General features: G+C 38.3%; 1 protein-coding gene across 2 annotated transcripts in view; it reads right to left on the bottom strand.

Annotated features, from left to right (window-relative positions):
- Positions 1-26,637, bottom strand: part of PPP2R5E (protein phosphatase 2 regulatory subunit B'epsilon) — a 69,910-nt gene that overhangs the window by 40,965 nt on the left and 2,308 nt on the right. The window contains exon 2 of one of the 2 annotated variants that reach the window (XM_030948569.1): positions 25,649-25,812. In XM_030948569.1, coding sequence (XP_030804429.1) covers positions 25,649-25,805 — 157 coding nt within the window. In that variant the 5' untranslated portion in view covers positions 25,806-25,812. The remainder of the gene's footprint in view (positions 1-25,648; positions 25,813-26,637) is intronic. The other variant, XM_030948570.1, reaches the window with a different exon arrangement.

Below are 26,637 nucleotides of genomic sequence, written 5' to 3'. Positions count from 1 at the left end.
GCCAAACTGAAGTCAAGAAGTGTTACTCTGGTTCATTACAACTGTGATTACACCTTTGCTCTAATTGGCAGAAAGCTCATTGCTTACTAATGAATAAAAAAAAATTAAAGAAAAAGGAAGAGCAATCACATCAGTTATGTATTCCACAACAAATTAATGGAGAAAAACTCAGCAGGAAAAGTGTGCACTCTGCAGGTTTATACAAATATAGGTAACTCTCAAAGTGAGGTGATCCAAATACACTACTGGCGAACTAGCATAACATTCTGCAAGCATTTTTATAAAGCTTTTGCAGGTACAGATCAGCAAACATGCTTTGTATCTGTCCAAAGGAATACCCAGATCACACCTTCCCTGGCTTGCACTTTTCAGAAAGCAGCCAGCTCACTACTACACCACTAGTTAGAAATCTTTAACTTACACCCTTTGTATTTAAAGATAGGACTTCAAGTGCATCCCTCATGCCTTCTCTTTCTTCCATGAAGTATCAAATTCACTAATACATTATTAAACGCTGAGTGAAGCCAGCCATTCACAATAAAATTGAGTATTTTAAGTAATTGCCTCCCCTGGACTGAGTTTTATCAAGAGAAGGCAGACAGCATCCTAGGTTCTCTTTGCACTCGGGCTGTACCAGTGGGCACATACACAGATGGCCCTTTCCCAATCCAATAGCTAACATGCAGCCAAAGTAGGTCAGTGGGCAACAAAAGAGTTTTTAACTATACTAATCCAGCAGCTTCAGTATCCTATGAAAACAACAGGGCAGGACCATCAAAGCTGCTGTGGTCCCAGGACTAAGTTGTAACTGTAAAGGCTAGAAAGCAAAATCCCAGCCCATCCAGCTCTCCTCCCTGTACCCCACATTGTAGTTAATTATTTAGTCTCAGAGATGCCAGCAGTAGCCAACTAATTGCCTTCAAGCAAATCAGCTGAAGCATCACTGGTGTGTGACTTACTCCTGCCTCTGACTGAGGCATTAATGTATCAATCCTGAACAGAAGAGCTAACAATCTAGCGAGCTGTACACCCACACCTCTGGTTCCTGTCATTTCAGAGGATGCTACAGCTTGTTTCATTTTCATATCAATGCCAGCCTTATGCTCTTGTCAAATGGAACTAAGAGCCCAGCAGAGGCCTGCTGGTTTCAGGCTCTAATTTGGCATTGCTTTTTGCCATTCCTCTGGGCTGCTCCTACCTTTGTCTGCTCATGGAATTTCTCACAGTCCTGTACTACTCCTTTCTGAAGGGTGCCTCTTTCTCTTGTTTCTCTCAGTCTACAGCTGAAGACCTCCTCCAAGCCAGCCCCAGCTCCTCCAAATGCCATCTATTTTTACCGAGGCGCTGCCATCTCATCCGGATGCTGCTAATTGGCCCCTTAGTCACAACTGGAAAAGTAACCTGGCTGAGTAACTCCTTCCGAGCTGCTAGCATTCATTCAGACAGGGAAGCTTCCAGTAAATTTGTTCCAGGGTTTAACACAAATTAACCAGAATTTAGTTTCTAAGATTTTACAGCGGTCTCACTTTTTTTTTTTAAATAATAGCCTTCCTGCACAAGATGTTTGAAGTTCAAAATCCTTAAGCAAGCACCATATAAAACAAGAGAGAACTGCAGCACTCGAGATAAACTTTACCCTGCCTATTCACCAGGTTTTTTTTCCCCTCATACTACTTACACCAATGTGCAAACTTGCAAGGGTTACTCAAAAGAAATGACAAAAATAATGTAAATTTTGAGTTTTGAAGACTGAAACAAGCAAAGACAATACACACATAAAGCACCCTGAGGAGAGTGCTTTTCCACAGGGACTTATTTCTTATGTATGTGACACAGCCCAGCTTGCTACACAGCTACAAAAATGTTTCAGACATCTGAGTGAACCCTCCTTGTTTCCCAATCACTTTGCTAATGAAAAGTTGAAACGTCTTGGAATTTCCTCCCAACTGTTCTGCTTCTGTATAGTTATCAACCAAACTGGTACAAACAGGAAAAACAGACCATGAGAAAGACAGACTAGTTAGGCAGCTTTTACTAAGAAAACACTGGGAAAAACAAATAACTAAATTATCTGAATGCATCCTAAATTATTTGACAGCCTTTGTAATACTTCATTATTCCACTAAAAAGCCAAATTTAAATGCTTGGTACTTAAAAGCCATTACTTTAGAAATATAGTACATAAATTAGAAAATTACCATTTTATTAAGAGAACCTGACTCATTTTTACTAATAGAGACTGGAATAATTTAATATTATTATAACTAATTCCTTCTAGAAATTCTGATGTTACCACAGACAAATACATCATGTGTTTTTGACAACATGAATGCAACTCTCAAATATCCTGAATATCATCTGTAGTAACTAAAAGCAGAGTTTTGACAGGTATGTAATTCTGGATTCAGTTCAATACTGGCAGGATTAATACTATTTCCTAGGACCAAAGAGAGAGCCTGGTCCACCTTATGAAGACAACTCAGGCTGCCAAGAGTAAAGGAAAGGACCTTCAGCTGTGGATCATTAAGCAGCAGCCATTTAAAAAAACCCATGTTTTGGAGAACATAGCATCCAGTAAAACGATGGAACACTTTTTCCATGCTGGACTCAAGAAAACTTAAAATCATTTATTCTGCAGATGAGAAACTGAATGCTTCTATGATGGTTTGTTGTGCTGAGAAAGGAACTCCTTTTCACTTGAAATGAAGGCTAAAACAATCTGCTTTAAATGTGATTTTACTGAAAAGAACGCATACAACAGACTGCAAAATCCTTGCCCAGCAAACCACCACCACCATCATTAGCTGGTACATCCCTACTTCCCACTCTCACATTAGTGTGGTTTGGCTGGGGTTGTTTCTCTTTCTGAAGGAACAGTTCCATATGGCTGTGCACAGCCCTGGTCCTGACTGAGCACTTGAGTTAATTGCAGAATGGGTGTGCACATCTTTTTGGGCTCAAACACATGGAGGTACCTCAAAACCAATGAGGAATCCCATGACACAGCACTGTGAGGGACATTCACAGAGAGCAAGGAGTGAGCAGAGGGAGAACAAGAGCCCACAGGACACTCAGAGCCCATCACAAGAGCACCAGGGAACCTGGGCCCTAAAACCCAGCTCAAGAGCATCCCTCTCACTCCTCCACCTCCCAAACCTTATGGTTGTTAGCCAAAATGCTGGAAAAAATGTTTGGGAGTTTCTAGCTGTGGACATGGTCACCGCTAGTTACATACTCCAACTCTCCAAGAAATGGTTCAGGCATACCCAAGTAGTCTTTGCCCTGATGATTTCCTCATTATTTTACAGCAGACTCCTCTCATCCAATCTCTGAGGCAGACCTCTCTCACTGCACACAGCCTTACCTGGGCACCCAGGCTGCCTTGGCCTAATGCAAGGTTTCAATCAGGATTCAGCAAGGCAGAGGAAATTAAAAAGGCTGTTTGTGTAATGAAGAGGAAAATGACAGGTTCTTCTGCTTTGGGCACTACTCTTCCCACTGTGAGATAATCCTTCCTTGAAGCACCTGCACCACTTTAGGGCACTCATGGGGCAAGTATTTACTCTTGGCCCTCCCTTCAACAGCTCAGATACTTGAGAAAAAAATCAAATTATTCCAAAATTCAACCAATTGGCAGACAGATGTAAGCTCACGCATAGACATTTTGATTAAAGTCATAGTAAGGCAAACCAAACTGTATTATTATACAGTAGTGTGCTACTGTACAGAACTTTACCTGTTCAGGAATAACATCTTATTGTCATTTCTCCACATCCTCACTATCTCCAAGAAACGGCACATCAAGTAAGCCATGAACTTTCTTCTGTTTCCAGTGTTACAAAGTGCTCAGACTTTAAAAGGCTGAAAGGAAGGTGGCTGAGCTCTCCCAGCAGTTTGCCAGCAGCCGCACTCAGCCCCTCTCAGGTGCAGAATAAAAGGGCTGGAGCAGAGCTCCCTGTGCTCCCTGCCCTGCACCTGACACAGCTCCTCCCATACAACAGGTCTGGCCAGTTCCCCTCTGCTCCCCATTCTGTGACTGAGCAACAAACTTCCCTGGCTTTTCCCCCTTCCCTGTTCATCTCACCTTTTCCTTGGCACCCCCTCACAAGCTGCCTTTAACCCTTAAATTTCGGGTAGGTCTAAGATAACAATCATTGGTCATTTTCTGGTTTTGGGCTTCCCGAGCCCTTAAAGCAAACAAAAAACAACCAACAACAAAAAACAGGAAGTTGATTTTCTCATTGTAATCTGTAAGAAGAAGAAGTTTAGAACTATTTGAAAATGTTTAGGGGGGACAAAAAAAAACAAAACCACCCTGTGACCACAGTAAATGTCTTATTTACAGTACTTGAAACTCCTAATGTTTTCTTAATGTCCATGGGGGAGAATACACAGGAGGTGTATGAAATTCCCACTGGACTGGTATTTTGAAACTAAGCTACTTTTTTATTATGCCTAATAAGCAATGCTGATGTCCTTTCTTAAACCAAACTGAAACACAGTATTTCATTCCTATGAAAAATATTTAAGAAAACACATTACTGGTACAAAAACTTCTGGATTTATAACTTTCACATAAAAACTTTGAAAATTCTAGTTCAAGCTGATTTTTGTAAGTAAATTTTACCTTTATTCTGAGCATAACTTTCTGCCTCCAACCAGAGAACCAACTCAGGCCCTGGCATGCTCAACAACTTCAGCAAAAACATGGTCAAAAAATAAATTGAAAAATCTCTCTTTTGGATTAGACTACAAACACGGTCCCTTTTAACATCCTTCAACACAATGATCAGTCCTTGCTTTATTAAAATGTCACCACAAAACACACCAGCCAGAGTAACACAAACATTAACACTCATCTTCCTTCACATTTCAAATACTGAACCTGATTCAGCAATCCTTAATCAGACAAAGTGCTAATATAATCAAATGAGAATTATTTCTAAGCATCACAAGAACTGGTCTGAATTCTGAAATGCAGGAAAAACTGTTACAATGTGGGGATTGATCCTCCACTTCTTCAGATTTGGGCCTCTCCAGCCTAGGAGAACTCTGCAGCTAGGATCAGGTTTTATGTTGATTTGATTTCCACCCACTGCCTCAAAGCTCTAAAAACCACAAACAAAAGTATCATTTTTAAAAAGTAAGGATCAGCTTTCCTCTGACACCACCGCTTTGCTACAGCAAGCAAAGACAAAATATTCTTAAATGGTATCAGCTGCTAAAGTAGCCAACTTAAGCTATAAACCAAACCAAAAAGGGTCCTACTTGAACCTTAGAGCCCAAAACATAAACTACTAGAAAAAGCAAATAAAACAACATCCCACCAAAAAGGAAACCCTAACACCATATCCTTTGTTTAGGCATGAAAATTTCACAGTCAAAACTGTATTTCAGAAAATACACCTTTTAAATATATAAGAAACTATAATAAAATTTTCTTATTTTTACAGACCTCTCCAAACTGAAGAGCATTACCTTCATTACATCCACAAGATGAATATTTCCACAAGATGAATATGAAATTTCCCTCAACAAAGCACTCCAAGTAACCTCCCTCCTTTTAACCTGAGTGTTTACTGAAGGTATGTTTAGAAGTCCAGCACTAGCCTATGGTCTAATTCACTTGTCTAACGAGTGAATTATATTCATAACTGGATGGTGATTAACACTAAACAACCCAACACTCAAACAAACAGCACAGCAAATCATTCTTTTCAAACTGCCAATCGCTGAGGTCAAAACATTCATGCTTTTAAGTCAAATTACAATCAACTTCCTCCCCACCCATTGTATTATTTCTTATTCATGCATTGACATGAGCATGGAAGACACTTCACAAAAAATCATGAGTCTCTTGGAAGGACCTACACTATTTAAAGATCAAACTATTTAAAAACCAAAAGAGGGAAAGGACTTCTTCATTTTTAAAAATAAAACAAAGAAAAAAAAAACAAAAACAACCAAACAAAACCCAATCAAATTTAGTTTCCCCTTTGATTTGTTTTAGATACTTCCTCTTGTTCTCTCATCATTTTATCCTTTATAGTGCTCAGCTGTAAAGGATCCAACCTTTAGGATCAAGCCAAACATTTGTTCTCTACTCCACATTTTTTTCAGAAGTTTTCCTGACTTATATAGCAACGCTTTGAATTACAAGCAATTCACAGGGTTCAGTTCTAGTCTCTGAGGAAATGTCAGGTTTAGAAAAAATTAGGAGGACATTTTAAAAATACTGCTTTTCACTTCTATTGGAATTCATGCTAGAGCCCCTCTCTACCTTCCCAAACTACATTAACATAATCAAGTATTTTCCAACAAAATATTATCAACCTCCTTGAAATGCCACTTCTGACAGCAGCAAGAGCACAGGGAAGACAACACTGGGAAGGACTTGAGAGAGCTGGAGTTTTTGCCTACAGCAAAGCTGCTGACACAGGTTTCTGCTTACCCAGCCTGGATCCTCAGCACAGCTGTGACGAGGCAGCCCCGGCCATGGGCTGGCACAGGAGGTGGCTCCTCACTCAGCTCCTGCCTGCTACAACTTCTCTCCAGTTTTCCTGGATAAACCCACGCCGGGCAGTCCTTTCATCATCTGCATAATCCCAGCCTCTCTGATCGCTGCACTCTAACACCAGTGCCCCAGTGAGTTTTCTTTCCTGAATTATGGCCACGTAGAACATGACCAGGGGTGTGCCAAACAAGATGATTAAGCAGCAAAATACGACGAGGCATGAGTTATATTATTAATATTCCTATCTAGCACTAGCCACAGAGATGAGGGGTTTGTGCAGCCAATAGCAGCTGTGCAAAAAGCAAGCTCCTCCACTCTGACTGGCTTTCAAAATAAGAGTGACTATTTCTTTTGAGCAATTTTACTCTTTGGTTGCTTTGACACTGAGCTGTATTTCAGTAGTTTAAAAACGGCTTCCTTTTTCAAACTCTACCTTGAGACAGCGTTGGAGGGAACTCTTAAAAAGGCAGAAAAGGCAGTCTCAAATTACAAGCCCTTATTTTTAGAGAACAAGAGCATATCCATTTTTCAACAAGATATATTAAATAGCAATTCACTGATATAAACATTTCATATATTTAAGAATAGATAAGATATATATCAAATCTCCATAAATTTCAGATTCATCAGCACACTGTTTCATGTTTCCAAACTTATTAAAAAATAAACCAAAAAGCAAGTTTTAACCTTATTTTGCTTTCCTTTTTTTTTTTTTTTTGGATCTATTAATATGTAACACATGACAATAAATTACTGCATGCTCCACTACCAAATTAGTAGAATAAACACTGAAAGCCCACACAGATGAATTTTCTGATGCCATAAAATATCTCTTCACAGGGTAGGGATATGCTGTTCAATACTCCCTAAGACAAAGCATTTGTTACTGAACTCCTTCCAGCTGACAATGAGGATATCCAATGCATGGGGTATCAGCCCTGTCCTCAGCTGTAAACAAAAGAGGGGAGAAAGGGCAGGCAAAGATAGCTGTGCTCAGTCAGGAAGTGAGAAAATAGAAGAGCTTAAGCAGGATCCCAGTTTAAAATTATTTTAACACTATGGCCTTTCCTTAACCTGGTGAGCCTTGCTAAAAGATGCTAAGGAGAGGAAAAAGAGCCGGTGAAGCAACAAAATGAACTATGGATTTCAGTTAAAAATTTTTGAAAACCCTAAGAGTACACTACTCTTAAGGAAAAAAAAATTAATTTTGTATAATAAAATCAGGAATTACTGTATTGTATAAAAACCAAGAATAATTACTTTTAAAATTTTATTCGTAAAGAAAAATAAAATCTGATTGAAAAGCAAAAGACTTCATGCTCAAAATGAGCCAACAAAGCAACGCTGCTCCAGTCTGGATACTTGAATTTCACTAGGCACTTCATCACCTCTAATCAAGACTTTTTAAAATGTTTATGATAGTCTCATTTTTTAAAAGAAAAACAAAAATAATTCAATCAGATTTGTTTCTATTAAAAGTAAAATTAGAGCAATCTTTCAGTTACTTAGCTGTAATAAAAGCAGTGAATCTTAGAGTTAGCATAATGTCATATGTAATTTTTATCTTGTTTTTCCTTAAAGCTGACAATAATATTTTTTTAAAGACTGTCATTTTTATGCTGTATTACTCACAAGATACCAATGTAAAAGAATGCTGAGAAATACAAAGAGTCAGATTAAAAGCACCCATTAATTCTCAATGCTCAACTGGAGACATCCTGATTTCTCTGGATGTTTACTTAGCACTGTGTGACACTCAGGACTAGCTCCCACCAAGTTCACTCACACTTTGAGTCATCCTCCATTCTGGAAATCACCCCCTCCTGTCTCAGGCTGAGCAGCAGAAACAGTAAAGGAGCAGCTCTCAACAAGGAGCAGAGATTCACCCAAGATACAAAGAGCAGAGGAAAGAACAGAGGCTAATTCCTCCAAGGGAACATCCCACTAGTCTAACTCATGAAAGCCTCACTTTTCTTCCCAAATTCCTTGCTGCTTTTCCATCAACTTTGACAGCTTCACAAGGGGTCTTAGAGCTGCAAATTTAGGAGACTGAAAGCTGGAAGAAGCTACCAAAGCAGGTAATTTACCCTAAATGAAAACAGTCCCTAAAACACCCTACAGAAGCAACCTTCCATGAATTAATCTGGCAATGTGTGCTCAACTACAACTTCTCAAATCAAAAGTCATGACTTGTAGGAAACTCACAGAGAATTTATCATCCATTTAAAGAGCTCCTGCCAGCACAGACTTTTCCTCACTATTAAAACCACATGGATCCTGCTTTAGCTGACAGCATCAGTTCTTCTATTTAACCAGTATTTCCTCCCCATAAGACACTGTGACCGTATCTGGTCATGAGCCTTTTAATAAACTATTCAAAATTATTTTCTAATTGTATTGCATAAGGCATTTTCTCTGGGTTTTCTATCATTTAATGGGTCTACACCTCTCTTATCCTCCTACAGCTCCTGCAAGTTTGGCCATGATGCATCCTCATATTGATCTGACCAGAGCCCCAGCCAGATCTAACAACGATGCCTCCATCACACCTCAGAGGAAACAAATCACCCTCAGCTGCTCCATGAGGATGACACACCTACACTCCGATTAATAACAGATGCTAAAATGCCTGGTCATTCTTAATTATGATAACCCTATCTAGCAGTTATACACAGAGTAATCTGCTGTCTCAGAATTCAGCCAGTTTTGGGCTGCTGTTCACAGACATGGCAAAAAGCTGACATAGGGCACAAACATCATCCCTGACAAATAGCAAGGGACCACTAGCAGAGTTCTAAAGTACCATTTCATGTGGGCATACAGACATTCTTTCAGAAATACACTTTTATAAACTCTGAAAAACATCCCTGAAATTTAAGACACTGTATACAGCAATTTTAGCCATATTACTGTATAGTGTAGTAGCAAAAAAAAAAAGTAATCAAACAACCAAGAACATGTTTATGAAAACTGAAAACTGCTTTCTCTCAAAAGCAGAACCAGCAGGCAAGATAGCTCAACACAGACCCTCTGAAAAGTCTCTTGTCATTTTCTTTGCCTCACTTTAAAAGTGAATAATATCTTTTTTTCTTTCATGTAATTTTGACAAAGTCTCCTAGGTTTTAGCTAAATCTGCCTACAACGAAATGATCATTTCTAGAGTAAGTAGGCCATGGAAAACTCCATTTTCCATTTAGATTCGAACAAGAGATTGTCACTCATTTGGATATTTTGTGGCTCAACGTGAACTTTGAGTGCAACATGCTGAAAAGATAATGTTTTTCCCTGGTTTCTATAGCACCTGCTAGAAGCTTCAGGCACACAAAAATCAAACCTATTCCAAAGGTACAAAACATTAATCACTTCTTCTGACATTTTGCAGGTTAAGTATCAAACGTGCTCTACTGGAAATGCTTTGTTACCCACACATGTGCAAACCTCTGCTTCAGAAGTAAAACTATCTTCCTTGAAGTTAACTATTTAATAACCTGGCACAGAGATCCTCTCATCAACTCTCCCCATGGAACAGGTCATAAAAGAAACCCCACTTGGAAATTAATTAGAAGTTCATCCTCCCTGTTAAACCAACTACCCTAGTCCTGAGCAGTGGATTCCTTTGGTCTTTTCTCTATGTTTACTCAGGCTGCACAACACCTTCACACTACTTTTATCTCCCCTCTCCATCCCTAAAACAGAAAATAACAAACAATGCTGGGATACTTCATTTCATGTGTCCTGCACAGGATCTCACAGGTCAGAAATGAAATGGCTAAAGAGCCTTTAACCCTGGCTCAGCAACAAGGTGAGAAACCCTGGCAGATCCCAGGACTATCCAGCCTGCAGGGATAGATGATGCTCATGCAGGGATGAAGAAAACTTCCCCTCTTAGATCATCCATGAAGCTCTACACACACCCAGCAGAAAGCCAAGCCCAGTCCCACCGCCTCAGTAATGATGCTTATGGTGCTCCCAAAGGCTTCAGCACAAAATAAACCCTTAAGGTAAATTTTCATTGTGTTATGGCTTAGCAAAAATGTTAATAGTAACACTGAGCTTTCTGAAAACTTCAGAAAATAACACTCCACAGCTTTCAGTTTAACTTACATAATCGTGATCAGAAACAGTATTGCTCCCTTTGAAAATGAAGTTCAAAATGTTGCATTAACTGACATAATTAAAAAAAAAATTGTAAGACAGGTAGGAAGAGAAAAGGGCTTGGGTTTAGATTTCTTCTGCCCTCCCATCAAGATTAGCAAAATATTTTTTTGCTGAACTCTTTTTTTTTATTCAACATGAACAGCAGATCACATCCACACAGTAAGTACCTTTTTAAACTGCAAGTCCATTGTCATATTTGTCCCACTAATTCTTCCAGTCATTAAATGTCTCTTTTTTTAGGCAAACCTACTAAACAGCTCCCTAATATTTTCAAGTAGTTTTGGTCCAGGTAGCATCTGCCAACCTCTGAGCTACATTTAGCATCCTCCCACAGCTGAAGTCTAACAGACTTTTCTGTTGAGACTTAAATCAGCAGCCTCTTTGTCTCCATGCAACTGCTCTTTTACTGAAAATGGTATGGCAGCACAGAGAGCACAACACGAATTTAAGCAGTGAAGCTGGGAGAAAACTTCTTGTTGTCTGAAAGGGGGAAAAAAAAGGAGTGAAATCCCACTTACTTCCTCACTGGAAAAAATAAAATGCAGGTCGTCCCTCCCTGCAGCCATATGGATGCCATCACTGTGGCAAAAGAGACGTTTCAGTGGTCAGAATCACTCACTGCCCTGCCATCCAGCTCCTATCCCTCCCAGGGAATGGATCAGAGGGAATAATTTTCAAGGGTCTGTACCAGACAAGGCCATGTTTTACATGGTAGTTTTTGCTCTGTAAAGGAAATCTCTACTCATGTAAATAAGCTTCCCGGCAATTTACATCTCCTCAAGATTGTCCTCAATTTTACAAGTACAGTATGCTGAAATTCCACACTAACTTTTTTCTTATGTTTAGTATTAGAAGCATGTGTTTTTTTCAGTGTTATGCATGTTGTTCTAAGAACAAATATTAGGACTGATGAGCCAGATTTACTTAACATTGCTGATCATCTTGCTTCTTCTAAAATATGAAACCAGGAGTATTTGTGTAAAACACCAACTACTTAAAACAAAATAACTACTTGTGGACTTTGAACCCAGGTCTGCTATGCAGTGTGCCTTCATTACCAAAAGCCTGTGCTGTGCAGACCTGCCATTTGACATGATCATTATCCCCATTCCCCAAACACCTTATAAAATCAGATTATTTATCACTAAGTGAAATGACAAATCCATCATCCCCTAACAAACGATACCTAATGCCTTTATTAGACCAACACAGACACCTGACCTTTGACAACTTGTTTTATTTAAGGATTTAAAAAAAAAAGGATTTTTTTTTTCCCAGGAGTTTTTCTCCTTCCATTTCTCTAAGGAAGCAATCCCACAAAAGCACTTTGTGCAATCCTTAGCAAAGCCAGCACCCCAAAGTGTTAAAGCCACCCTAAACGATCCCAGGACGAGCTCATTTCTCCCAGCACAGACTTCAAGACACGTGTGTGGATGCACACACCTTCTCCTTGAACCCAAGGTTAAATTTGTTCACATTAATGCATCCACTCACTCCCAAGTGGTCAGTGCTAAAAAATGCACTCCGGTTTCTGCCTTAGTCATGCACACAAAGGTAAACATTTTGAAGTTCAATTCAACTTCACACAAGAAAAATAAAACAGAAAATAAATCAATTCCTTTCCTTATCACTGTAGGAGATGCTTAATATTAGCAAAGTGGGAAATTTCATCTTTAATTTTATCTTATTTCTAGAGATGAAATACTACAAAACCTCTTTGTTACTTATTATTTGTTTATTCCATAGGCATGAAAATAGGAGTAGTGTTTATTTTTTACTAGTCATTTATTTTATCTGTTATTTGCCAAAATCTATCAATCTGACCTCAGAAGTAAATTTAATCTTCCCAAACTTTATAACCTTAGATACCATCTATCACACTATATTCTCCCCAATTCCAAAGATTTAGTTCTGTAGGAGATAAAGTGGATTAAAGACATATTGAGGATTATAGCTTATGCAGTTAGAACAAACACAGGCAAGTATTTCAAATAGCTGACCCTACAGAAAGGAATCACATTCTGTTCTCAAGATGATATACAAAAATAGAAAGCACATTCCACTAGGAAAATATTTACTTAATAATTTATCATTTAAGAACTACTACTGTACAAATGAAAGTACAAAAGACAGCATATTGAAATCCATGTGAAGATACATATGTAGTGATTACAACACATCTTCAGTTTCAATTGTGATTGGATTTACAAAGTTTACTCTATTCCAGCATGAATCACACTTCAGTTTTCCCTCAAAGTCCTACGTTTAAAGCAGATTCCAATTTTTTTGGATTGAAGAGGCTGACACACACAGCGCTGCCAAAAAGTCTAGAATTAAAAGGATAAAAATCTCCAAGTATCCCAGCTGGAAAGAAATGCCAGTGAGAGATAAGAATCAATTTAGTCCAGACATTAATAACTTCCTTAATGATCCAATGATTAAACTAGCATATAGATAACATCTTCTGAGGATATTAAATAGAGAACTTTGAGTAGCAGTAAAGTCAGAAATAATACAAAAGAACCTAAGCACATTCCTTACACAGCCAGAAAATAATGTGAAATTCAGTTTGGAAAAACATCAGCTAATACATCTGGGAAAAATAATCCCAAATATAGATATTCAATATGGACAAGAAACCTGGGAAACAACAATGCAGAAAAACTGCATTAACCACAAAAGCAGCATGAGAAAAAAAAAAGAGGGAGGGAGGGAGTGTCTGTCCAGCCACTGAATGTAGGAATGGGGAGAAGGCTGAATTACTTCCCTTTCACCCATTTGACAGCTCTCCCAAAATGAAGCACACACGAGTGGGTGCCCTATTCCACTCCTTGTTGCAGCTCTGGACATGAGATAGGTCCCATTCCTTCAGACATTTCAAACTACATAGGCAAAAATACCATCAACTACTGAGTGCTTTAGCTTAAAAGACCAAGTGTAATGAAAAGCAGTCTGGGATTTTTTTATTGTATATGATGTGGTGATTTAGAGCTTTTTTGTTATATTTGATATATCGGAACACTTTAATCCAGAAGTATAATACTTCTCCAAAAGCAAATAAACATGAAAATATGCTCATTTCCAAACCATTTGCTTTTTATTGACCATGAAGTTTTGGCACATCTCACCACAACTGAAATTACTTTGAAGATTTTGGCTCTCAAATGAATTTTTGCCATAGTGCAATGCCTGTTCATGTTGGGAACAACTGTACAAAACAAGGGAAGACAAACCAATGCTACACTCGTGTCAAATGAGGTCGCCTCAGAATCTATATGAAGGGCACGGCAATCCTCCTTTCTACAAAGTCCTTGATTAAGAAAGTTTCTGCAAGAGGAATGACTGCTCCTTACCAAGCAGGAAATAAGAGAAACTTGCTTAGAGATACTCAAAGCCTGCTTCTAGCCATTTACATTTTTTTCTAGGTATTAAGGCATTCTTTAATTAGGAGAATATCCCAAAAACTTAAGAAAAATACTTATACATTGCTAATGGAAATTAGAATGTGCCCAATTACACTCAGAATCAGCTCAGAAGCATATACAGAAATTTTAAGTATTTTGGGGGTTTTGTAGATTGTTTTTTCTGCTGTGGAGTTGGGATGTTCACCTCAAGAGTGTTAATTGGAAGATTTTGTCCCATTTAAGATTATGGGATACCTGAACCAAAGCTTATACTTGGCCCATGAAGCAAGAGCTCCAAATGCTGTTTATTGAACTTGACTGTGCTCATGATGGATGTGGTAGTTTAGGGACAAACAGGACAGTAAAAGAGCAGGAAGAGAAACAGACTTGTCCTGAGAAATTCAACACATTTCTCTTGCCACTGGAATTTCCTACAGCTAAAGAGAGACAAAATATTTAAAAAGAGATTCTGACAAGATCATCGACTCTGTGGTCGTCTTTTTAGAAAAAAGATAGAATCTTTTTTATTTATTATTTGGGACACTTGTTTGTTCTTCCTGAAATTAAAGAAGAGTGAGAAATTTCACTCTGTGACCTGGAATTCCACAGTTAATAGGAGGATGGAGTAAACATAACCTCAAGTACTTTGTTCCTCTCTCCCTCCTTGCCACGATTCCCGCTGACTCATGGCAATGAAGTGTTTAGAATTTTTCCAGAAGCCTTTTCACTGCCTGGCTTATGCCTAACCCACAGTATAGAGCTCATTTCTCTAATATTAGGAGACTCACAGCAGGTCTTTTTACTTGTGACTGCAGAGACTTAATCTGGCAGCTCAGATCATATTCCAAAGCAATTTACAGCAATGGACACTTCTTCTGAGATTATGGCATCCAAAATACAGGATAACAACCACCCTGAAATGCTGACTTCTTCTTGAAGGTCATCTAAAAAGCCCTGCATCCCAACCCTCTCCCACACATATAATGGATCTGCTCCCACATCTTGGTCATCCAGCCACACCACAACACTTTTCCAAGAGCCAAGCCCAGTAGCCAGAACTCCAGTCAAGGTCTCCATCACTTAAGGCATACAATTTTGGAGCTGCTTTTGTCAGAGGGACTAAGAATCACTTATTTCCATCAGCCTTCCTAGCCCTAAAAAGCAAAACTGAAGCAGCATCTAGTCATGAGTAAAACACTTGCTCAAGCCTGGGTACAGTCAAAAACAGACAGAAATTTTTCCTAAGATTCCCTATTAAAGACAAATCACAAGAGTGGCTATTTTCCTCTCTCTCTCTGCCTCATCTTTTCATTCTTTATGCACTTCTTAAAGATGAACAGAAATTTCAACCACTGCAGTTTCATAGGACCAGTGAAGAAGGAGGTTTTGTATCCTAGTAAACAGGACAGGGAGGGAAAAAAGCAAGAACTACTCACAAGAGTGCATGGGGAGAGAAAGGAAAAGGAAAATTATTGCATGAATAACAGATATAAAAGACTGTCTTGCAGCAAGGTCTGATTACTGCAAGAGAGGCAGGATGGAGCTGGCATGCTCTTCCCAGGGTGGATCTCCATCCTGACAGGTCTAGTCTTGCCTCCAGAAGTGCACACAAACAACCACTGTAACACATGGATGGAGCTGAAGGTGAGCAGACTATTTTTCTGTATAAGTACAGCTAATTTTATTCCATTGAGTTTGCCAATAACCTCTGCAATCCCCTCCACCTGGAGTGCTCGTTTTAACACGTGTGAGTTTTATCACCCTCTTGTGGAAAAATATGTTATCGTATCCATCAGAGGGTGCAGGAAGAAAAAGAAGTGGGAGTAAGGAAGGCAGTGATAAGGAACAAGCACAGAAGAAAGCAGGAGAAGTATGGGCTGGGTCAATAAAGGGAAAGTAAAGGAGAATCACGATGACACAGTACCACCTCAACTTCTTCAAAAAGCTATCCCAAAAATGTTGTTTGAAAACATCAAGAGAGCAAGCTGCCAAATTTACTCTCCCTTGGTAACACTGACAATATTCAACCAATAAGTTTCGTTTTCGACAGCGAATCAAGTACTGTCTCAGCTGTAATCATCACCTTTTGCATTTCTGTTTACACATAGATGGGAAAACATTCTCTATAAACAGCTTTGAACAGTTAATCTTATATGAAATCAGAAAACACTAAATAGACTTTCTAATTTATACAGAGACTGCATATAAGATCTATGTCCTGCTGTTGGAATGTGAAAGAGGAGAGCACATGAGCAAAACTTGCCAAGAAAACTGATGAAAGTTTATGCACTCACAGTACTTCCTACTGGGTAACATAAAGGAAAAATAAGAATATTTAATTCCTCTAAAATCTGAAATCATCCTTCCCTCAGTTTCTGACTATCCATAGTATCAATTTGTAATAAGAGAAATTTAACTTGCAGTAGATTTCCTTTGCAGCATAATCCATATGACAAAAGCAGTGAAAGCAACAAACAAATTTGCTACCACCTACGCTGTAAAATTTGAAAATCCAAGTTCAGCACAAGCACATGGAAAAAAAAAAGCCAAGGAAGTCATAACAACATTAAACTCATGACACTGCAAAGAAGCATAGAAATCCCAAACAACAAAAGCACAACTCGGACTAGGTAGCTACATCGTGAGCATTATGAAAAAATACATCATACACATTGCATCCCTAAAACTTCCTGAAAACCTTCCAGGAATCCCACAGAAAACTTAAGACCACATCCAGCTACAGTTACTACAATTCTTAATGACACTAAACTTTTTTTCTGATATTCCTCAAAGAGTTAGAAACTCACAAACAATTCTAATGACAGATCTCCTTAGCCTTATGATAAAAGAATACCCTAAGAAATGCCTTCCCCCAATATCCAAAGTACATTTTTGCCCAGCCAGCCTTCACAATGAAAAATATAAAACAGATAACCATGCAACTTATATTTATTTCATTGTTTTAATCAAAATCTGACAGCAAAGAACTCCAGACAACCGACAATTTCAATGTAACCTTATCCTTCATTATGGTATCTGATTTTTCAGAATAAAAATTGCTTCAACTGAGTAATTTATCATATCTCCTTCTGGGGGTCAAGTTCTAAAACTGATACTTTTAACCAGCAGGGGCACAAAGGTGTCAGCATTCACTCACCACCCCTGAGATACCACTGATGGTTTACTTCAACTTCTGCAAAATGCCATCAAGTAAGGACAGCTGAATCTGTGATTCGTGTTTTGCAGGAGATGCACGTTTTCCAATTCATAAAAATCTTCAGAAATATCCTAATTATACACAAACTTCTATAATCAGAACAGCAGGCTGCTGTCTGCAGTCTCCACATCTCCTGTAACTCAGTCAGCTCTGAAGTCCAACACTGAGTTATCAGAACAAGCTCTTCAGCTCGGGGAACACGAGAAACTGCTGTTACAGAAGAGCTGGCACCATGTCCAACCCTGTAAAACAGACTTTACAGCAATCTGATATTCTAATTTTTCTTTTGGGAAGCTACCCAGAAATTAGCTATTTCACTTTTTTTTTCTTTCTGCCCATTTAACCAGGTACAGCAATTCTGCTGTATTGTTTTCCTCCTCTGCCCCAGACTCTGGCAAATGCTAAAGGAAGGACCTTGCACTTCACACACAAAGCAAATACTACTGTCTAAGAATCTGTCATACATACTGCAATGGAAGAAGAGTGGAAAAATCAACAAAGAGAATAAATAAAAAATAATAGTCTTTTTTTTTAAAAATATATTTAAAATGCTAAAGTGTTTTACAATAAAATCTTAAATACCTTGTTTTCAAGAAAAAAAAAAGGTTAATTTCAGACATACTGTGACTTGAAAAATAAACTTCCTACAGGAAATTCAAAAGTAAAATGATACTGACATGTATAATTTTCATGTATATACTCTTAGATTTGTTTAATGTAACAATTAGAAAAAAACTACTGGTGAAAAACCTTCCATTACTGTGGATCATTATTACTCTTAATCAAACTGATTCCTCTTAGGTCTGACTACAAGACTTCGTTGAAAACAGACAAAATTTTCAATCAAGTGCAACCACTAAGGGTAGAAAAGTATTTTACACTGATTCTTTGGACATCTGCCTTATCTTTTGAAATGCTTGATAAAGATCCTCAGACTGTAGCTGCACTGTTTTTTACTTTAAGCAGAAAACCACAGACACAGAAACTATCAACCCTACATAAATATTCACCAGCATTTCAGATTTGCTGAATTAACTGTTTGAGAGGACACAAGATCAAGCACATCACTCAAATCAGGAGGAGGTGGAATGTTCCAAACAATCTGTTTTACACTGTGGCCCTCAGACACTTCTCTCAGCACATGAGAGGCCACGCTTGGCTCCAGAACTTCTCAAAGTTTTGCCACCAGAAAAAAACCTTCCTGTCACTGCACCTGCAACCAGAATGACATTACCAGGGAGGTTTAAGAGGAAAATTCTAGTATTTTTCTAACAGATTTGCCTTAACCTCTTATGAAGCAAAGTGAGCCCATCTGCTGATACTTGTGCGTTATACAGTTATCAAAAGTACAGTAATCCATAAATACCCACCCTACCAAAACTCCCTGAACTCCCCAAGTCCCCTCCTCTGTTACTAAGGATTTTTGCCTGATGGAGTCAAAGAAACAGTAATAACTTGAATGAAAAAACTGTAGGTGAAAGGAAGTTACCCTGAACCTAAAAATAGTTGTGTGTCCTCCTCCCACTCCCCAGAAAGCATTAATGAAAGTGCTCTTTTCTCAGGGAGGCAGTAGCTTACAATGGATGAATGTGAAAGGACTGCTGCCTTACTATAAAGCTCTACCAATGAACAGAAGCAGTATCCCATTTGAAAAACAGAAAATTAAATAAACTCAAAATATAAACTTTGTATAAGACATTAAATATGTCTATAGCTTATTTATATACACTTCTATATTATACACATGTAATATACACAAACACAGATTTTATAAATACACACATAATTCCAGAGATATGGAAAATGTGTTCTTTCACAACAGTAAAGCTCCATAACATAACCAATTATAAAGGCAGCACTATACTTCAACAACCATGTGCACTATATAGAAGTAATAGCCTGGCTGAACCAGAACTTGTATTTGTTGAAGGTACTTCAGGAAAGGAATATAAAGGAGGTACTTATTACAGAAACAGGTGGTTTTATTACAGACCCACAGAGTTGCACTTGGGCACAGAAAAGAAAATGGCAATATTATTAGAGAGATAAGTATTACTGGGAACGTTATAAAGACATACTGTACAAGAACAGACTGAAACCAAAAGTTTTTCATTATGATGGCCAGGTTGGATGGAGTTTTGAGCAACCTAGTCTGTGGAAGGTGTCCCTGTCCATGGCAGGGGCTGGAATGAGATGATCTTTAAGGTTCCTTCCAACCCAAACCCTTCTGTAACTCTGTGATTCTATGATAAAGTCTAAACATCCCGCAGAAAATTATCAAGATTTTAGACTCAATCTTGTAAAGAGTATAGAAACACATTTTACAGAATTATCACTTACTTCACTTTTAAAATTATTAAAAAGAAAACAGAAAAGGAAAAGGTGGGAATCATCATCACTAAACACTTCCAGAAGCCAGGCTGAGAAATTCCGGAAGTAAAACAATTACACTGGAGGCTTCAAAAGCAAAGCAAAACAAAACAAAACCAAACCACCTTCCTCAAAAAAAAAAAACCAAAAAATAACCCACCACTGCTCTGGCCATAGGAAAACTGCCAGTCCTAGAGAGACTCAGAAATGAATACAGAGAACTGACTGGAAACATTGGAGGACTGGGGATAAGCTGACAGAATTCCTCACCAACTGCATTTTCAACCATACACTGTTAAGAGAAGAGGGTATTTCTTTTACTTAATCGGCCCATTCTCTACAAATGTTGTCCTCCAGAAATACATTCCCAATGTGGGAGACAGTAACAAGCAAGAAAAAAAAAAAAAAAAAAAAAAAAAAAAGACAATGTAATTAGTCTATTGAAAAAAACAGAAACCTTTACGATTACTGGAAAAAAATGTCTACAATCAACAGATGTAAACATGTCATAAAGAAGGTTAAGTGCATATTCAAAATCCAACTGACAAGAGCACAAAGAAAGTGAAGAAATTTATTACTTATGACTAGAACATCATACATATTCATAAAGAAAATACTAAATGGGCTAAGTCCTTCTTCCTTTTGAGATTGTGGCCTTGTTCCCAAATCTTACACAGAGATGGCCTATTATGTCCAGATTTATATCAACCAGAACAGGCATAAAATTCCTAGAAGCAGTTCCAGGATTCATCCCTGATTATGTACATGCAGCTCAGACCAAGCTCCAGTGTTTCTTCCATGCAACAAATTAGGAGTCCTAAGATCTATTTCTAATTCTGTAAATAAGGCTGAATTTTATTTTGAGAAATCATAACCACTATGACCCTAAATTCCTGTTTATATATGAGAAGAGAGCATTTAGCTCAGTGATTTTATTAACAGTTTACTGATATTTGTATATCTGATAACTGCAAAACATTCCAAATGTCTCAAATGAAGAGCAGCACAGACAAGATAAGCAGGCAGCTCCCATGGAAGCCAACAGAAAACAAACTCTTCTTCTACAACTCAAATCATAACTATTTCCCATATGACAAGTTTTAGATGGCTTCCATAGGTCTGCAAAGGCCTGGATACTTTTTTTTATGCTAAAGGAATATTTTAAAAATTCAAAAGTAACTGCATTTGAACAAGAAGGTGCACATCTTGCAGTTCTCAGTTGAGAGTCTTTTCAAATTGTTAGAATTTTTTACTCTTTAGGAATCTCAGCATTTGACCAATAGATAAGATTCACAAGAAAAGCTTATAATAAAATCTCAGCTATAGGGAAATAATTTAATGATCAAAAGCAAATAGCAAGTGAAAAGAGATTTTTCCCTTTTTGACTATGCAATGCTCTTTTGTTGCCACCACACCAATTCTTTAATGCCATGGAAACTATCTGATAAATGTATTAGAAGCTCAAAAAATTTCATAATATTGAGGTAGCAAAGCAATTGGTACTGTTGACAGAGAACTTCTGCTCTGAGCGCTTATTTTAAGGGGAAAAAACATCTAAAAATAAAAATCATACTTTGAAATGTTTTCAACAAAAATATACAATCTTTGCAGAGAACATGAAAGTAACCTTCACTAATTATATTAAATCATTGGAAAATGTGGAAGGATGACAGGAAAAAACTACACCCTGAATTAGAAAAATGGGATACAAATGATTTAACAATTAACAGTCTGGCTTTTGGATGGTTTGCTTTGCCCAACTTCTGTATTTGCAATGAGGGCAAGGGGGGTGGCAATGATGCTGTGAGCTATAAGCAAGTTTTCTGTGCAATTTCTCAGGATGCTAAATGTGCATTTGTAAGACACATGATGTTTTTAATCACCTCTGTGCATGTTTTCATCCTCTGAACACTCCCCTACCTCTACAGACACCAGGCAGGAACACAAATGAGCTCCCCCTCCCCCTTTTGCAGGTAATACTGAAATTGCTCTGTTTTCACATGTCCAGCACTTACAATATACTCTTTTTCCAGCCAAATGCTTTCTAACATTGCACTCCTGCTGTTCCACCTCTAGAGACTTCTAAGTAAAAAGAGCAGCTATACAAAATGAAAGCAAAATAGTCTTCCAATAAATAATACACCTATCCAATGCAGCTACAATCCTATTTTCCTCTACAGAGCAAGCTCGATTTGAGGCACACCACAAACCTGGTTAGCAAAAATGGGAGGGAATCTCAGGCACAGAGATGGAATTACTCAATCCCAAAAAAGGGCCCTTCACCAGGACTGCTCTGTCACAAGCCAGTTACACCTAAGGCACCTGTCAGCCTGGGTAGTACCAGCCTCTTCAAAGTACAGCCAAAATCCATCATGCACTGCGAGATCCACCAGGGAAAAGCATGCAACCTTCAAAAAATGCATGTGAGAAACATACAGAGGAGCACACACAGGCAAAATACAACTGTGCCACAACTCCCATGTGCACTTCCCATCCCATTCCTCTACACTTGAAACAAAGCAGAAAACATTGGGCTTAAAGTGTTATATTGGACAATAGTCAGATTTTTAAAGATAACATCAAATCAGATTTAGTCACAATTCAATAAATAAAAATATAATGAAATCATCTAAAATTTTAAGTCTTTAGGCAAACAGCAGTTTCTTGACTTGGGGCTTTTGAAAGCCTGAACTCAGCCCAGCAGAGCCTCAGAAGCAACACCTTGTTTTCCAAATACATTAAATGTTTCTTTGCAAACTGATACCATACACACTTTTTTTTTTTAATATGAGAGCAACAACTTAATTTCTCCATACTTTTTTCCCTGAAATGAGCAACACTGAAAATTCCAGTTGTTCTTACTCCATTTCCTAAATAGTAGCTTATCCTTCAGACTTGTACAGAGCATCAAAACATAGCATCTCTCTTATTTTTCTTACCCAAAATATTTTTATTACCAAAAGAACAACAACAAGGCTGGCGTATCTATCTGTTTTTGCAATACAGGCGTGTATGCTCACAGAAGGCAACAGACTGCATTAAAACACTACCAAAACAAGCCATTTCACTATATGTGACTCTGCCCCCAGGGAAAGGAAAGAGAGCAGATAAGATGTGACAGATGTGTAGTCACGTCACTTAATACACTACTGGAAGGTGCTCAGATCATTATGGTGACAGGCAGAGTATAAAAACTTGCAAGGAATGGACCAAGCAGTTACGCAGTTTTCTGCATACATGAATCTTGTAATCACAGAAGATAGTGAAGGCCATAAAGTGCTGTTTGAGATAAAGCAGCCTGCCAATGTCAATATGCAATATATCCACAAAAAAATTAAAAAAAAAAATAGAAGGGAGCATAGCATGTATGTTTGTATTAGCAAGACCCCTCCATGATGCATATGAAATACATCTGATGAATATGAATTTGAAGTCTGTCCTCTAAAAAGTTCCCATACGGAAACATTTCTGAAGAGATTTAATTAAACCTGAAATTTACTCAAACCAGGAAGCCTATCAATTGCACATCTCCAAACTAAGTTCTATTTGCTGAGACTTTAAAAAGCTACTTTGCTGGTATCTCTTCTCTATTTGGGTTTAAAAGACAAAATTTTCCAGGATAAAACTGGAAATCATACAGTTACTGGACAGAATGAATAGAACTGGTCACTTCTTGGAAGGTGAGTGTAACCATAAGAGCTAAAAAATAATCAGGACATTGATGAAATTGGTCAAGAAAAGGATGAAAAACACAGGAGAAAATAATTTCCTCACTTCTTGCAGACTTAACAACCCTGAATGTTACAAATATTAATGTAGGTCAAGAATACTTCCAAACAGCAGCATGATTTTTAGCTGCTGTCCCTTCTGCAGGGACCAGTAGCTCTGCTGTTCAGAGAGATGGTTGGGCCCAAATCCCACAAATTAATCTGCACAGGATTCCCCTGCACCTCTGGGAATCCGCATTAAGGCAAAGAGGGAAAACCAACTCCCAGCATCACATTCTTAATTTGAAGCTGGACCACTGTAACTCATTATGACACTAATCATAAATGTCTCACCAACACTCTCCATCTGTTTGTTTTATCTTATTATAGTTTTATATCTCAATCCTCAGGACTGGCTGCAGTAGTCACATTAAGCACCTGGACACACCTGTGTTTCTGCAAGGCAAGGTTCTCACTGTTTTGCTTATGCTTGTGACCATGCCTGATTTACTCCCTGAATGGGACTACAGAAGAGAGTGAAATAATTACAACATCAATTTCTTCATTTGTACAAATACAAATCTCAATGTTTTCCACTAATCCCATCATTTAAGCCAAAGGATAAACTCCAGTCACCTTCCAAAATGCAGCAACTGGCATGAAATAACTTGCATATCAAAAATTACCTGAAAAAGTGTAAAACAGAGCTTTAAAATTATTTGAAAGAAGTATTTGCTTCTTTATCATACTGTCACAAAACGAAAGAGTTCAACAACAAAGAGAAAAAAAATTTTTAGAATCACAGAATAACCTGAGCTGAAAGGAACCCACAGGATCATTGAAGTCCAACTCCTGGCCCTGCACAGGATCACCCAAAGAATCACAAATAATATTCACTGCAGACTACAAAGTCAAATCCAGTGGCACCAACCAACCCTAAACTGAGAAATACTGGATAAAAGTCACCACCAGGCACAGTGCAGGAGGGCTGGGTGCACATTTCATTGGACTCAGGATACTCCATTTGTGCATTCTTACAGGGAGCCACAGAAAGAAGTCCACAATATTGCAATGACAGATCCACTAGAACTAATCCTGTTCCTGCAAAAGAATCCTACTTTTAATTAAATTTAGAAACACACATTAAGGTGAGAGATTTTTGGGGGGTTTGGGGTTTGCTGGGTTTTTTTTGCAACTACTGTATCCTTATGAAGTGGGGTTGAGAACTAACCAAAGAGCAGTTCCGTATTTGTTATGTATTCCAATACTCTGATTAACAAATTTGTCAAACAAGGTAGATGAGAGAATGTGGGGAATATACTTGCCCAAAAATGAAGAAAAGGGACAGATACAGTATTAAACCTAATAAACTTTCTATTTTCCAGAATTATCAGCACCAGCCATGCCTATTTTTACTACTTAAGGCAGAAATGAGGAATAGCAAAGAAAAAAATACACTGAAGTAAATAAACCATTTGAGAAGTCAGTGTCGAAGACTTCTGAAAGGTGATTTCTCCTTCCTCACCAGACAGACATTCTGAGAGGTGCTTTTGACCCCTGGATTTGTACTGAAATTCAGTGACAACTAGAATTCAGGGGAAGCAGTCAAGGTATCACAGAGATATTGGCATCCTTTTAAGAGTAGTATGCTGGATAATATTTTTCCTTCTCAAATCAGAGGTTAAATCTGCCAGCAGAAACTCAACCAGCATTGGGATATGCAAGATCTCAAAACAGTAGGGCCTTGCCTAAGACCAGATTGGCAGCATCTTTCCCCTTGGGAGGCTGCAGCTCATGGGACCTTTCCATTTCAAAACCCAGCAGAAGGCAGGACCTGGGAGCTATCCATGCACAAATGGTATGAGAGGGGATCCCACCTCCTTCTCTTGCTGTAGGGGCTGCAGATCCAAACACCAAGGAAAGATACTAAAAACCAGTTTCCTTCAGCTCACAAGTCCATTTACCCTTACCAAAATTACTGCTGAGGATTCACAAACCAGAACACTCTTGCACAAAGCCTGAGAGCCTTGAAAATTCAAGTCATGGTAGGGGTTAACATCAGCATTTAAAACTTTCAAAAGTATTGCAAACAATTACCACACCCTCAAGTCACAGATAAAATATTTTGCAGAGCTTAAATACATATATATCTGGCATGAAACATTTCTCAATGCCTGCAAAATTTCCCCGCAATTCCTGACAATAGAATACTTTGATTTTCAAAGTTGGTTGTAGAGCAAAAATTGTTTAATTTATTAAAAACTGTGTTTGATCTTACCTTTTAGCAGAGGCAGGGGAGTTAACTCGATAGGCTTGCCCTGAGACCTGAACTGGGAGGAGCTTTGTGACCTCTTCTGTCTGGCTTTTCTGACGGACTTCCGAGAAAATCCGTCTACTTTATCCACTGATGGAGGAGTAGTTGGTGCTGAGGACATATCCCTACTGAAGGAAAGCACGTGTTAAAAATGTGTTCCAAATGAGTGAAACAGGTAAAGATTAATCTAAACTTTCCAAATATCTTCTTCCTGCACTGCTCTCCTGTTGACAACTCACATAGATGAACTGTTGAGAGATCTAACCCATCTTATGAATGGAATAAACTTAATGGAACTTAATTATTAGTGTAGTAATTCCTCTTGCTTACTTTTTTATCTGTGTCTCCCATTTGCCAAAAATTTCAGACCTAATGCTGACATCACTGCATTCAGAACTTCATCAGAACAGAACTTCATACACCTGCAGACCTGACTGTAGCTTTAAATTATGCACTCCTTGGGATGAAGTCATTTCAACTTACTCTGCTAAAGAATGGGTACACAAAAGGGCACAGATGGTTTTTTGGCATTAAGGACAAAAAACACAGGACAGAACAAAAACTCCATTTATTTGCCACACCTACATACAAGATTTTATAGAAATTGAGGAAAGTATAGTAAAAAGTACTGCTATGTTTCACAATTCACTAACAGAGACAGATTGTGCATATTACTTCTTTATTCTCCACTTCAGAAACACTCAGTTGTTTTCCTGCAAGTGCCTATACATGTAGTTATTCCATGTCCTGGCATTTCTGGACGACTGGCAGTGTGGTAGCAGTAACTGCTCTAAGGGCATGAGACAGACTCTAAGGTTTGCAGGGAGAGGCAGAGAGCCAAAAAAGGTTTCTGCAAGCAAAAGTTTGTTTGTTTCCCAACTTCAGCTGGCCTAAGCAATAGGCATTGCTTCTTCCTACAAAACCTGCCTTGGTGGTACTCCTGCAGCTGATTC

The sequence above is a fragment of the Camarhynchus parvulus genome, chromosome 5 (assembly GCF_901933205.1).
Source record: "Camarhynchus parvulus chromosome 5, STF_HiC, whole genome shotgun sequence".
Lineage (NCBI taxonomy): Eukaryota > Metazoa > Chordata > Aves > Passeriformes > Thraupidae > Camarhynchus > Camarhynchus parvulus.
The sequence above is the reverse complement of the archived record's forward strand: the minus strand, read 5'-3'. Positions and strand labels throughout refer to the sequence as shown.